The sequence below is a fragment of the Triturus cristatus genome, chromosome 6, assembly GCF_964204655.1.
Source record: "Triturus cristatus chromosome 6, aTriCri1.1, whole genome shotgun sequence".
NCBI lineage: Eukaryota > Metazoa > Chordata > Amphibia > Caudata > Salamandridae > Triturus > Triturus cristatus.
Genome location: NC_140589.1, coordinates 1,526,239,999 through 1,526,254,007, shown reverse-complemented (window position 1 = coordinate 1,526,254,007; position 14,009 = coordinate 1,526,239,999). Strand labels below are relative to the sequence as shown.

Below are 14,009 nucleotides of genomic sequence, written 5' to 3'. Positions count from 1 at the left end.
TTTTCCTAAAAGATTTGGGAGAAAGATTTGCTGTCAAACAGAAAAAGGAAGCAATAAACTAAGGTTCACAAAAATAACCGATTTATTTCGAGATTCTAGATATGTACATGAAGAAACTAGAGCCTTGCTATGAGACATTCTCTAATTTGTAAAGGTGTTATTCATTTCAAATATCAGATGGTAACGTGGTAGTGAAATGGACCCTGATTGCTATATCATAATGACTACCTTTTCCTGAAAATACAATTTGTTGAATACGGTTCGTTATTAAAGCAGATTAAGTGCATTTGCTTAGTTTTTTTTCTCCCTATGGAACAGGTGCACAGCCGATTGCTTCCCTGACTCACGCTTCTCCAACATGTTATGGCCATCTAAGGAGCGTTCGTGTCGAGAGTCTTGCCTCAAAACAATTTTTGCATTTAATATCCGATGATACAACAATCTGCAGCATTTTACTCTGTAACAGGAATGGAACGGCACTCGATGAACTAAAGGTAGGTGCCAAGACTTAATACCAATATTCCTGCTTTAGCCATGGAAATCTTTGAAATTAAAGTTGAAGTATGAATTTGTAAAAAAAAATATTCTTTTAAACCTGTTTTAGAACTTTCTCGTTATTTTAATTATTGATCTCAAGGCAACAACTTTTCTAACAATTTAAAAAAAAATCTTATTTAGAATTAAGCGCATTATAGAGCAGGGTGTTTCTCATTAATTCAACGAAGTACTGTAAACTGTTCTAATTTTCTTTGAACAGCATGTAGATGAACACTACATACTGCGATTGACCCAATGACCTGGTTCTCTCCATTCACCTATACATACTGCACTATGTAGTGGCAGGACTACAAGCTGATTCTGTAGCTCTTTAGTAATTGAGCGTTGTGAGATTCCAAGCGCACAGGTGGGTGTGCTCATCCGCAGGTACACCCCACTGCCAGTTCTGCCTTCTCCCTTTACCACCGCTTAACTTGAAACACTAGTTCCCGAGGGGTTTTCCTTTGTACACCTCATCCGCTCCTTCGAGAAGCTGGACATCCTGGAGACTGTCTGGACATTATGCACGGAAGCACAGGACAGGAGCAAATGGCTAGGCTTCTGCCAATGGGCTCTGCCAACGAAAATCAGCCTGAAAGATATCGTATCCTTCTCAAGACAATTTACTGACTCAGGTGTCCATTCTGGCACATACTAAACCTATCTTGCGGTCATTGGGGGTTTTATTGGTATTGGCCAGCGAATACTCTTATCAAGATCAACTACATGTGACTAACTCAAAACTACTGTTGACAGGGCTTATACAGCACGCCGAAGTGCCTTGGCATTTGAATCAAATCCTGACCTGGTCACTGGCGTAACGAAAATTGAGGGGGCCTCCCTGCAAGGAATATGAAGGGGCCCCCTCCGGGTTCAATCAAGAGCTGTCCAGCAAGAGTGCTGTGCTGAGGGGGCCCCCTGGAGCTTGGGCCCCCCTGCACCACGGGGGCCTGTGTTACGCCCCTGGACCTGGTAGATGCACAAACGCTTTGAACCCGTGGCCTCTGTCACGAAGCTGCTCTCCTGGAAGACCTAGAGTCCTTCTATCTTCTGCCAGATCTATTTGCAAGCATCAAGCCCTATGCCCTCCACAACCAAACAGCATCAGTTCTAGGTACTAATGAGCACTCATGTTACTTTTGTTTCCAAGACTTTGGCCAGGTGCCACCGGAGACAAACCGTTTCATCACCGTCCACGGTGGCATGTATGTATATATGTATAAATGTGGTGGCACTGGTGTAGCACAAACCAGGTTGGACCGGAGGGCTAAAGAAATGTTGCACAGTCTGAACATTAGTCACCTCTTAAGTTTTTTTTTTTACCTTAAACCAGGTCTTGCGTACTACAGACCATCTGTTACAGAAATTTGGGGCAATGAATCTAATTAAGCTCAGTTACAGGCTATTTCTAGACAGATCACATTCTGCATCTCCCACTAATATACCTGTGTAGTACAGAATCTCCATCTATTATCCAAGCATACGCCACCAGATCTAAGGTGACTTCAGTGGCATTCCAGGCATATGCCTGCGAGATCAATGTAAAGTATGGAGATGTGGGCTACTCTGCACGCATTCTGCTGACATTCTACTCGTGAGCAGTCTCCAGAAGCATGACTCTGCTTTGACCACCTCACCTAGAGGTGGAACTGGAAGCTGATTTGCTAGCTGTTTAACCAGACCCCTGGGTGCAGTGGACCCAGATATGTGTTTTACCCTCTGTATTTCATAGTCTCCTTGTGATACTTCCATCACCAGGCCACTCCAGAACACTTTGGCAGGTACACCTACGCCAGACCTATTTTTCGAAATATTTTGTAATCTGCTTCTGATAAGTACCTTCTACACAGGGCACTAGCTTCATCTCTCTTAGAAAGTTTTTTTTTTAAACTTCTTTTTGTTGAACAGTTGTTACACCTTTATAGTAATACAGAGACAGGGTGATTTCAAGCGGCGGGGAGCGGAAGGAAGCCACATTTCACATATAACAGAGTACCATAGCATCTCATTTCCTGGTCCCACTTGAGCTTGTATCCCTCCTGCTTTATTCTATTTAATTTCTATATTTCTCCCTCGAGGACCAGATCTTTTCCCATTTTGCTGGGCACCCTCTGCTTTAATAGACCGCTTTCTCCGCCTGCTGGTACCATTCTAGGTCATTTTCCCAATCCCTGATTTTGTGAAGACCCGTGTTTCCCCACATTCTCGCAATGTGCCTTTTAGCCACCCCTGAGGCCAGCATGACCCAAATTTTAGTTTGTAGTCCAATAGGTGTCTCCCGTCACTGCAAAACCGGCCCCCACCCCGCCGGCCCACCGAGGAAATGCCTGTTGCCCACTACGGCCAGTCCGACTCTGTTTACTATGATATTAAAGTGGTTTATTTTTCCATAAAAATAAGCATTGAGCTGGACAATACTTTATTGTGCCTGTTGTTTGACTGTTAAGTTCTGAGCTCCTGGAAGCCTGTGACTGCTCACATTCGCCACCCTGAGAGTCAAGTGTGGAAAAGGTTGCACGTGTCCCAGTTTGCAAAACCATAGTAGAGAAGACCCCAGGGAACCAGAGGCAAACTCCCTCAATTATATATACACTGAGAGAAGGTCCGAGGAAAACCCCTGGCACCGCCTCCTGTCCTAAACATACACACGCACACAAGGTACTGGGGTAAGTATGATGCTTGAAGTACGAAACTATTTCCCTATGTGCAAGAGAATACTATACCTGTTAGTTCAAATAAAGATACTTAGGGGTTCGCTTCAATCGCAGCTTGACCCCCTCCACACTGGAGTAAAATGGTACTACACCAGTGGACTCAACCAAAAACTGGGAGTTCGTCAATATTATTTGAGGGACAACATCAAAGGTCCAGATAATCAATTAAAAATACCTAAGGGTATACCCCAAGAGTATCTCTGTTTTTAGGGGTACCTTGCATATAAATTAAAAACATATGGTTAGTGAGTGAAATTAATGTTTCACCTAACTGTAAAACCTTGCCAACATGTTTTGACAGATTTTAATGCCAAAAGTTGGTCAACTTGCTTCATCAGGGCCATAGAACTTCCTACCTAGTTTGTGATTATTAGGCATGCAAGAGAAGTTGATGATTTGATGCAACTCCTCAATAAGTTGGAGTTTGTTAAAAAAAAATCTCACAATATATCTCTAAAAAATGTTTTCATTTAAGTGATCAGTTGTCAATAGTGTATTGCTCTGCACCATTTTATACCACTCTCAGCATGCTCACCCACTCATGAGGACTGCAAACTTCTATAGCATGTGAGTGTTCCAGGTATGTCAACAGAAACTGTATAAAAAAATAAATAAATAAAAAACACTAACAGGTACATGCATCAATGTAGGCTTTTGCGATTCCTTAATTGCGATTATTATGGAATCACAATTAAGGAATTGCAAAAGCCTATGCATGTAGGGATCGCTATAAAATTGGGGATTCCCAAACATTCCTTAATTGCGACTCGCAAATTGCGGGTCGCAATTCAGGAATGCCTTCACATTCATTCCTATGGGCCTTCAGGCCCCTAGGAATGAATGGGAGATTGCATGCACAATTTGTGGTACTCGCAAATTGGCATGCAATTTCAAAGGCGTCAAAAGGACGCTCTGTTGCACCCCTGAAATTGATCTGTGCACACATGTTGCGCGCACACATGCCCCAATGGCATGTGTGTGCGTAACCTACAACTTTGAAAAATGCACTTTAATGCATTTTTCAAAGTTTTTGCAAATTACCATTAAGTACAAATTGATGGTAATTTGCCCCCCTATTAGCAAAATCACAATTTGTGATTCCATCATGCATTGCATTTAAGGAATCGCAATTTGCAATGCCTTAAATGCAATCGCAATTTAAGAAATCTAAATGATTTGCGATTTCTTAAATTGCGAGAGGCTGACAGGTTGATGCATCACAGAAGCCCTTTTTGCAGGCGCATACGGACGATTTTTGCAAAAATGGTTGATGCATGTACCTGTAAATATTTACACGCAAGTGAAAGTACTGTTAGCCATTATCATCCAAAGCCTCTTACCCTATTGTGGGACGCATCTGAGCTTCATGGTTCAGAGTGGTGGGGCGCCTCGGCCCCTGTCGTCACATACTGCATGTATGGTAGGAACTGGTAAATATATTTATCTAGTCAACCAGCTGGCAGAACATTAAAAAAATGAGGGAAACCAAACACATAGGAGGACAAAAGTAGAACCCATGGGCTCCAGATGGTATAAACAATCAGATTATCCCCAATCCAAGTCTTTACAGAGAGAATGTAGATATGAGTACGATTTGATTGGGACTGTCCTCGTACCACAAAGTTAACATCTTCCAAAACAGATAATGACCTACAACAAGTCTGTGTGAAAGCTAACCAAGCTTACACAATACACATCATGATATAGCAAATGTAATACACATATGAGCTTTAAAGGACAGCTACATGACAGACATATCCGTACAAGATACACATGTTTAATTATGGCTTTGTTGAGGACGTTGTAGTGCCCTTAAAACCCTTGAAGAGAATTCTTTAAAGAGGTAACTTTCATGAAGTCTGCTGTGTCCTTGATATTGCAGGGTCAGAAAAGCCAAAAAACTGATTTAATTCGCAATATCATACTTACAAAAAGCAAGTGGAAATACAATTTTGGACCATTGCTAAAGGGCTCTCAATGTTTACAGCAGCTCTACAGCCTTTGACACTCAGTAGCACAATTTAAATCATAATAAACCGATTGCTTTTTTCCTTAGTCATTCACTATTAAAAAGCTGTAATTGTTTTGACAACCACTACCATGTGAATAAAAAATGTGAACAGTTCAGCACTGATGAATATCTCAGTGCAATCATACAATGGGGTCAGTGCTGGAATATAGGGTGTTGCAGGCAGATTCTAGATATATCCCACATTCTTGTGCCCTGTCCCAAAAAATGTTCCAGCTTGCGTCTCTGTATTGTGGGCAAACAGCAAGACACGACTGTGGCAGTAGCTTCTCTTCACTGTGTGTGTGCTGGGGAGATCGAAATGCCTATCAACTCCTTAGGTCAACTTGTGTCCTAGGTGGTGTGGGAGCAGAACTGTACCCCCAGTATCCAGGACATTCAAAAAATCATATCACCTAAATTTCACCTTCAGACTGTTCTCCCCAGGTTGATCGTGCACAAAAAAGGCCCCCTCCGTAACAGTTTAGAAGAGTAGTATAAATAACTGGGCCCACTCAATAATTGAGTTCTAGATCAAGGGAAAGTTAAAGGGTTTTATTACAAAAATCTCAAAATAAGGTAATACAGAAGAAGTGCCACGAAGGCTTAAATGCAAAATTATACAGAGTAGTCAAAATCTGTAATAATTATTTGTACCAAATGAGCAGCAAGAAAAGAAAGAAAACAAACCGTATCCCTAGCAGCTTCAAGGAAAGCCCAAAAATCTTCTGGCTCACCCCCAAAACAAGGGGTTCTTATTCACAATTCTGATTGTAATAATTACTTAGCAAATAAGTTAGAACATGATTACTTAATACATAAGCACAATCCCATTTTAAGAAAACATCCAGCATCTTCCGTGCTACTGCCACCCGGAGATGTTCGAACAAAATATGAAACCTTTCTAAAGTATCAGTTTGTACAAATGATTAAGACCTATTTATGCAGCGAAACTACATCAGAAGGGCCTTGGCAATTACAACTTAACAGGAATACTAGAAAGGTAATTCTAGCGTGTGTATTCATGGCAGGAGGAAAAACACATTAGATCCGCTGTCTTTGCTCTGTAAAGCTCGTGGGGAGAGAAGATGTGCAGGGGGACCCGATTTGAGGGTGTAAATACAGGAGCAAATGATAGAAACCGCACCAAAATGGTGTATTTCACATAAATGTGGCATACATTACTCCTATTAAGAAAAACAGTTCAATACATAATATTAAACTTGTGTAGCTGTAATCATGTTAGTTCATCATTTGCATATTGGATCCAACAAAAAAAATATTATTATTTATTGCACAGAAACATAGATTTTTAAAACTCTCCCAGACTGGGAAAAGTTGGAGCTCATGCTGAGCATTGCTGGAGTCTAAAGATTAGCCTATTATATACTTTTCACTTGAAAAGTTTTTCAAGAGATATTATACAATGGGATTTATAGAGCGCATGGCGACCTGAAGGCATCCCAGCTCTAGTTTGGGTAGGTGCACCTAAAGAACAGAGGCACAATTAGGGAGGAATTCCTATTTAAAGGGCCAGGCTTTAATGGCATTTCAAAAGTGCAGGTCTTTATCTGTTGCTCGAATGGCTAGGTGGAGAGAGTTCCAGAGCTTTGCTGCATTTAAGTTAAACGATCGTCCTCCACTTCTGGCTCGCTAAACACTGGGTACTGTAGCCAGATAGAGATTTGAGGAGCGCAGGGGTGTGTTGTGGATGTAAGAGCTTACAAATTGGTGTAGAAATGGTGGGCCTTGACCATGCGGGGCACAGTGGAAGATGCACAGTGATTTAAATTCTGTTCATTGAGAGATGGGGTGCCAATGAAGGTTTCTCAAACCCGGTCTAACTGATTGGGGTCTTGAGATCCCAAGTAACATGCGTGCAGCCACATTTTGCCCAACTTGTAGTTTGTGCCACTCCGTTAGATGACCCTAGATACAGTGAGTTGCCATAGTCTAGCCGCTTGGACTACTACCTGTATCTAATTCTGTGGGAGCAGGGGCAGGATCTTGCACAGCATTCTCAACAGTCCAAGACAGCTAGCTGAGATTTTAATGGCTTGGGCTTCCATCGTTAGGGTTTTTCCTGCCACATCCCCAGACTCTTCAAGACCGCCTTAGAGACTGGCAGGGGGCCAAGGCTAGTGGGCCAGTCTAGGACTTGTTGAGTGATGAGGTTATTTCCAAGAAACATTAGTTCTGTTTTTGATCCATTGAGCTTAAGGTAAGACTTATTCATCCAGCTGGCTACCTGCTCCAAGTCCAAGTGTTGATAAAGAGGTGTCCAAGCTAGGAGCAAGAGAGAAGACCAGCTGGGTGTCGTCCACATAATAAGACTATAGTAATCCCATAAGGATCTACAATGTCCATCACTGGTTGCAGGTACATATTATGGAGTTGGACTAAATGAGGATCCCTGTGGAATCCCACAAATGATTGGCATGGTTTCCGATGAGGAGTCCTTGTCAAAGACTTGGAATATTTGTTCCCTCAGAAAGGTGCTCTCCTAGTCCAGGGCTTTTCCTGTGACTCTGGCCTTACCAACCCTATTTAAGAGCGTGGAGTGGTCTACAGTATCAAAAGCCGACTTTGGTCAAGGAGCATGATGGCCCCATGATCCAATCTCCTTTCAGCCTCCTCAACGACAGCCAGAAGAGCAGTTACTGTGCTATGTTTGCGTCAAAAGACTATTTGCATGGTGTGAAGGATGGAGTTGTAATTAGGGAAATTGGGCAGTAATTCCCTAAACCATCGGAGTCTAGGTTGGGCTTCTTAAGGTCAGCTATGGCCATCGCATGTTTCCAGGAGAGGGGCACTGTTCCTGTCTACAGTGACCAATTAACCATGTCCTGAACGGTAGGAAACATAGTTTCAGGTTCAAGGGCAATAATTCTCAAGGGTGGGAAGAACGGGGCCTGAAAGCGCAGAGAGTCCGCCAGGATGATCATGGCGCTAAGCAAGACTTTCGGCCAGAAGCCCGTTAAGTTTCAGCTGGAGGAGGGCGGAGACTTCTTCATGATCGGCTCCGAGGAAGGAAACTACCTGCGCATGTTCCGCGGCTCTCTGTACAAGCGTTACCCATCTCTGTGGAAGTCTTGCCAACACAGCTCCAGCCTGGTAAACAAAATCTTGAGTAGACATCCCGGAGATGTAATTGCTAACTCCCTGACCCCTTTTATAAAAATGTTAAATAAAAAAAATAAAAATAAAAAAAGGATGTAATATTGGATTGAAACAACTGTTTTAAGAACTTGGGAGGACAGGGGGAGGGGGCATACATTCTACTTTCAAGGCAGTAGAAAGCTGCTAAGCACCAATTTTCCCCCCCTTTCCTCCCACTTGCATCACCCCATGAATTTTTACAGGTAGTGATGCATTAGTGCTACATGACACTGAAAGACCTGTGACAGATGTCCCAAGCCCTCCTATACACCTGTGTACGTGACCTCTGTAAAGAGTTTGTTGTTAATGTTTAGTTTTTTATTTGTATAGGTGCCGTGGGCACTTCTAGAACTTTTTCAATAAAAAGAATGCTCAAAAAAATAATAATTCTCAAGGGTGCTAGATCCAATGGGGATCCTAACTTGACTTTCTTGAACAGGGCAGTAAACTCACCCAGGGAGAGAGGGTTAAATTGAGAGAAGATCGGGGAGAGTTTATTCTTGCTTTTATTCAAAGTAGTGAGGTTATCACTTTTATTGGCCACCTTGAAAGAACAATAGAGGTCAATAATTTTAGTATTAAAATAGGTCGCTAAAGATTTGCACCTATCAATAGATGGTTCAGCCATGGATGGATTAGTATTAGAATCCACCAGGGATTTTGTAATTCAAAGATTTCTCTAGGAGAGTTGGCAGCTTTGTTAATTCTCATTTCAAAGTATGGGGCCTGAGCCTGGCAGGATTTGGTGTGATATATCCTCACTCTCTCTCTCTGTATAGTGTTTTTTCATTTTCTCCATTGTTTTTTCTCCATGCTCTTTCCTTAACCTTATAGATTTTTTTTTTAACGTTCTGAGATGAGGTGTAGCAGATTTGGTCTTGCTTTACAATTTTCTTAGGAATATTTTGATGTAAAGACTGGATCAGCTGAGATCGTATTGTTAACAACTTCAGGGTTAGGGTCCAATTTGGGTGACATTAGACTCAGAGTACGTCTCCAGCTATCTTGATTTAGTTTGGGCCAATGTCTTGCCTCTATCACACTATATTTCGGGGTGGAGTTGATTCAGATATCTTGAGACTCATGGGGATCAATAAATGATCCGTCCATGGTAGGGGCGTCTGATTTAAAACCTGTAAGGCATAATTATTAGTAAAAATTGGGTCTAATAAGTGACTCTTTGTGTGAGTTGGGCCCTGGATCCTTTGCTCCAATTGGATAGTAGGCAGTTCATGTTTTAGGCTGGTTGCTTGAGTGTCAGTAGCCTCAATAAAGTGTAGGTCTAGATCCCCCAACACTGTGAAGTTACTATGTTTTGTGGCTAGACTTGCTAGGATATCAGGAATGATCTGGTTTGGAGGTCACGGGGGGCGGCGTATTAAAACTCCAGAGAAAGTTGATGTATGGGACAGAAAGATTTCAAACACCAAACTCTCGCAGTGTGGGAGCATGATGGGGTTAGTTCAGCATTTCAATGATGATTTCAAAATAATGGCGAATCCTCCTTTTTTTCATGTCTACTCTATCTCTCCTTACTATGTAGTAATCCGGGGGAAGGCTTTGGAAATATCAGGACCTGACTTCTCATGGAGCCATGTTTCCGGAAGAGAAGTCACATCTGGTTTAGTATCTTCCAAAAACCTAAATAGATCCTGTTTGTGACATGGGAGAGATCTACAATTAAGCAAAAACATGTTGCTGTTCAACTTGGTCAGTAGGGAATTCCTGGGTGGGGAATCAAATGAGCAACTGAAATGGCAGTACTTACAGTTTTTGCCCTCTTTAAGGAGGTCCATTGTGCATTTATCTTTAATTACCCCTCTTAGGTTAAGCAGAAATTCCCTAGAGTAGGCTTCTTTGTGTGAGGGTAGTGAAGCAGGGCCCCTGGTCCCGGTCGGGTGCAGACTGGCTTAACTTGGGCACGTCTTTGGTGTTTTTGCTGCACGCCCGCTGAGCTGCTGTTCTTATAGAGAGGCTATCCCCAACCAGTAGAGCGCCGAACAGTTTTGGGCAAATCTATGGTAGGCGTATAAAGGGAAAGTGCAGACTGTACTGTGTCCCCGCAAAAAACTGTTAAAAACAATTTGCTCACAATTGACCCCTTCAATTTAGCGTTTTAACACAAAAAGCAGGATTAGGCATAAAAATCACTGTTCAGCGTCAGCCTCACAGTGCAGCCTCTCCTGCGTGTCCGCTCCACTGCCATTCTTATAGAGAGGATAGCCACAACAACTAGAGCGCCAACCTGTTTTAGGCGACTCTGTTGTAGAGGTATGAAGTGCAAGTGCAGATAGTACAGTTTCCCCACTAAAAACAGTTCAAAACAATTTCCCCTACAGTCCAACTATAAATTCCCTTTAGCATTCTGGCACAAAAATCTGAATTTTTATTAATTTTTTTCTCTTATTTTATTTTTGGTTTGTAAGTCATAACAATTAGTCACAATGAGTCAACAATGAATCACCATTTCAAAGGGTAATACAGTACAGTCATTGTGGTATCAGACGTTCTAGTAATCAATAAAATGTGTGAGCATGCACAAAGGTACAGAAGCGAGTTTATAATATATTTTTTTCTAATTCCTTAGTATCTCCATCAGTCATATCCAGTCCATAATATGTTCACCAAGGACCCCAGATCTTAAACTTTTTGGGGCAGCCCCTAGTCTTATATGTGACTTTCTCTGCTGTCATGTAGTTGTCTGTCCCCATTCTCCATTGCTCCAGGGTCGGCATTTCAGGCGCTCCCCAGTACTTCGCCAGGTTTCTTTTTGCCACTGCATCAAGGAAGACATACTTCGGGTTGGCCTGAGGGGTGCCAGAAGGATCTTAACCAGCTTGTCTATTATGTTTTTCCAATATGTTGTAATAACTGGCCATTCCCATAGTGTGTGGTAGAATGTGCTGTTCTGTTGCCTACATCGCAATCTGTGAGGTGACTTGGCCCTTCCAATTTTATATAGTCCGGCCCAGTCATAATAGACCCTGTGGAGAATCTTGTATTGTACTAGTCGCAGCCTTGATCTGATCGCCACCACCCTTGGGTGCATCTTAGCTTCTTCCCAACCCTTATCTTCTAATTCGCCCTTGTCTCTTTCCCATTTCTCTCGGTTTCTTTAATGTATTGGGCGTATTATTATTGATGGTCTTATATGTACAGGAGACCGCCTTCCGCTGGATTTCCCCCTGTAGTAATCTCTCTTCCATAGGGGCGCATACAGGAACATCAGTCATGTCAAGTCCCTCAGCATCCCATGCGTTTTCCAGTTGCATATACCTATAGTATTGTGTGTCCTGGAGATGGAAGTCTTGTTGTAGGGAACTAAGTGGCATTAGCTGTCCTCCCTCCAAGGGGGCACCTAACTTAGAAATCCCTATTGCGTCCCAGGGACAAAAACCTCTCAATTTACCCAGTTCTGTGAATGTTTTGTCCAGACACAGTAGAGTCTCTCTGGTGTATCGTGATTCCTACCCCAAGTATATCTGTGTCTTATTCCAAGCAGAAATGGTTACCTGAGTCGCTATCCAGAGTTTCCCAACTCCGCCTCCCCTGTATAAGTAATGTATATAAATTTTGAGTCAAATTGTATATGTTTGAGTGAGTAGGTGGGGTGATATCCAGGTGTGTGTGCCCAGTCTTTGATAACCATTGTCTGGGCAGCCCAATAGTACGCTTGGATTTATGGCAGAGAAATCCCACCATCCTATTGCTCACTCTGCAAGGTTGACAGCGCTATCCGGGGAGGGGGGGACGCCGTCCCACAATAATTTGAGGAGTTCTTCGTTAATCCTAGCGAAATAGTCATCTGGGATCAGGTAATAGCTATTTTGGAGCACATACAGGAACTTAGGAAGGGTGATCATCTTGAACATGGCGGCATAGCTAAGCAATGTCCGAGGAAGGTGTCTCCATCTATCATCATCTGCCTGGAAGGTCCTCACAGTTCAATGAAGATTACAGTCTAGATCCTTTTTTCTATCCAAGGTGACCAAAATGCCCAGATATTTGAAGTCCTCTCATTCTATCCTCAGTCTCTGAGGCAGGGTGTGCAGATCATGCATTGTGCCTGTGTGGAAGAGGCTAGATTTGTTCCAGTTAATGGAGTCCCCAGAATGTGCACCATGGAAGTCTTGTAGTACTACCGGGAGGGTTTTTCTGGATTGAGTTATTCAAAGAAGGATGTTGTCTGCATACAGCAAAAACTTCTCAGTCAACCCTTCCCTCACTTGGACCCCACTAATATCGGGTTGTGTCTGAATCAGGCAATCCAAGGGTTCCAGGACCAGTGCAAATAGGAGGTGAGACAAGGGGCACCCCGCCTGATTCATCTCCCAATTGGAAATTCCTCCCAACAGAATTCCATTGACCTGCACTGCCACAGTTGGGTCCCTGTAGAGCAAGCTTATCCAGGCCTGGAATTTGGGGCCAAAACCGAATCTGGTAAGGACCTTCATTAAAAAGGGCCAATGAACTATATCAAATTCTTTCTCAGTGTCCAGTGTGAGGAAAACATGTGGATCTTTTCTATGTCAGGCCATCTCTAGCCAATTGTACAATCTGCGGAGGTTAAATGTGTTCGACCTCCCAGGCATGAAGTAGGACTGGTCGTTATGGATTAAGGGGGAGATAATTTTACCAGTGTGGAGGCCAATATTGGCACCAAGATTTTTGCATCCACATTCAACCGAGAGATTGGGCTGCAAGAGGTGGACTTTTCCCTGGTTTATGAATCACCACTATCATGTCTTTCTGAAGGTCTAACGGTAACCTTGCCTCCTGTTTGGCCTTTTGATAGTCGCAGTAGGTGTGGACTGAGAAGTTGGGCATTACCCTTAAACCACTTGTCCGGGCACATTGCCTGGTTTGAGTTGGGAGATGACTTTGCGTACTTCTTAGTGTAATGTCCTCCTCCTCCAATGTTAGTTCGTCCTCCAGTGGGAGGGTCGGAATCTGGATCACTGCCAGATATGTATCTATTTGTGGTGCAGTGGCTAATGGACGCGCTTCGTAGAAAGCTGCATAGTAATGAGCAAACACTTGTTCGACCTCCGTGTTGGTGTTATATATTTATTATCTGTGTCTTCTATGATGGTATGCACCCAGCACGCCTCCAGCTCTCTATGCCCCAACCAGGCTAACAGTCTGTCAGCCTTGTCACCCGCATTGTATAATCTATGCTGTGTAGCCAGTATCTGGGTTTTTACTTCGTTGCTTGCTAGGAGACGATATTCCTTTCGGAGGATTGTCATAGTACAAAGAGTTAAGGAATTCTGCTCACGTCCCACTTGCTCCTCAAGTGCAAGCAAGCGGCTTTCTATTTCATTGCTGTCTTGTGTTTCTTTCTTACGTTTATGTGCTAGGATATTTATGGCCCTATCTCGGAGTACAGTTTTATATGCCTCCCATAGTATAACTTCTGAATTTACAAATACTTTGTTTTCCTTAAGGTATAATTCCTTATCGACTCTCAGTTCTATGGATACTTGGGGATCTCGTAGCTCCCAAGTGTTTCATCTCCATCTCATACTGGGTGGAAGGGATTGGAATCCCAGGGTAAGCCAAAGTGGTGAGTGTTCAGTGATCCCCTAGCT

General features: G+C 42.9%; 1 protein-coding gene across 1 annotated transcript in view; it reads left to right on the top strand.

The window, feature by feature from the left end:
- MKKS (MKKS centrosomal shuttling protein) overlaps window positions 1-14,009 on the top strand; it is a 91,766-nt gene that overhangs the window by 38,638 nt on the left and 39,119 nt on the right. The window contains exon 2 of the mRNA XM_085612681.1: window positions 319-494. Within this exon, the coding sequence (XP_085468807.1) occupies window positions 319-494 (176 nt within the window). The remainder of the gene's footprint in view (window positions 1-318; window positions 495-14,009) is intronic.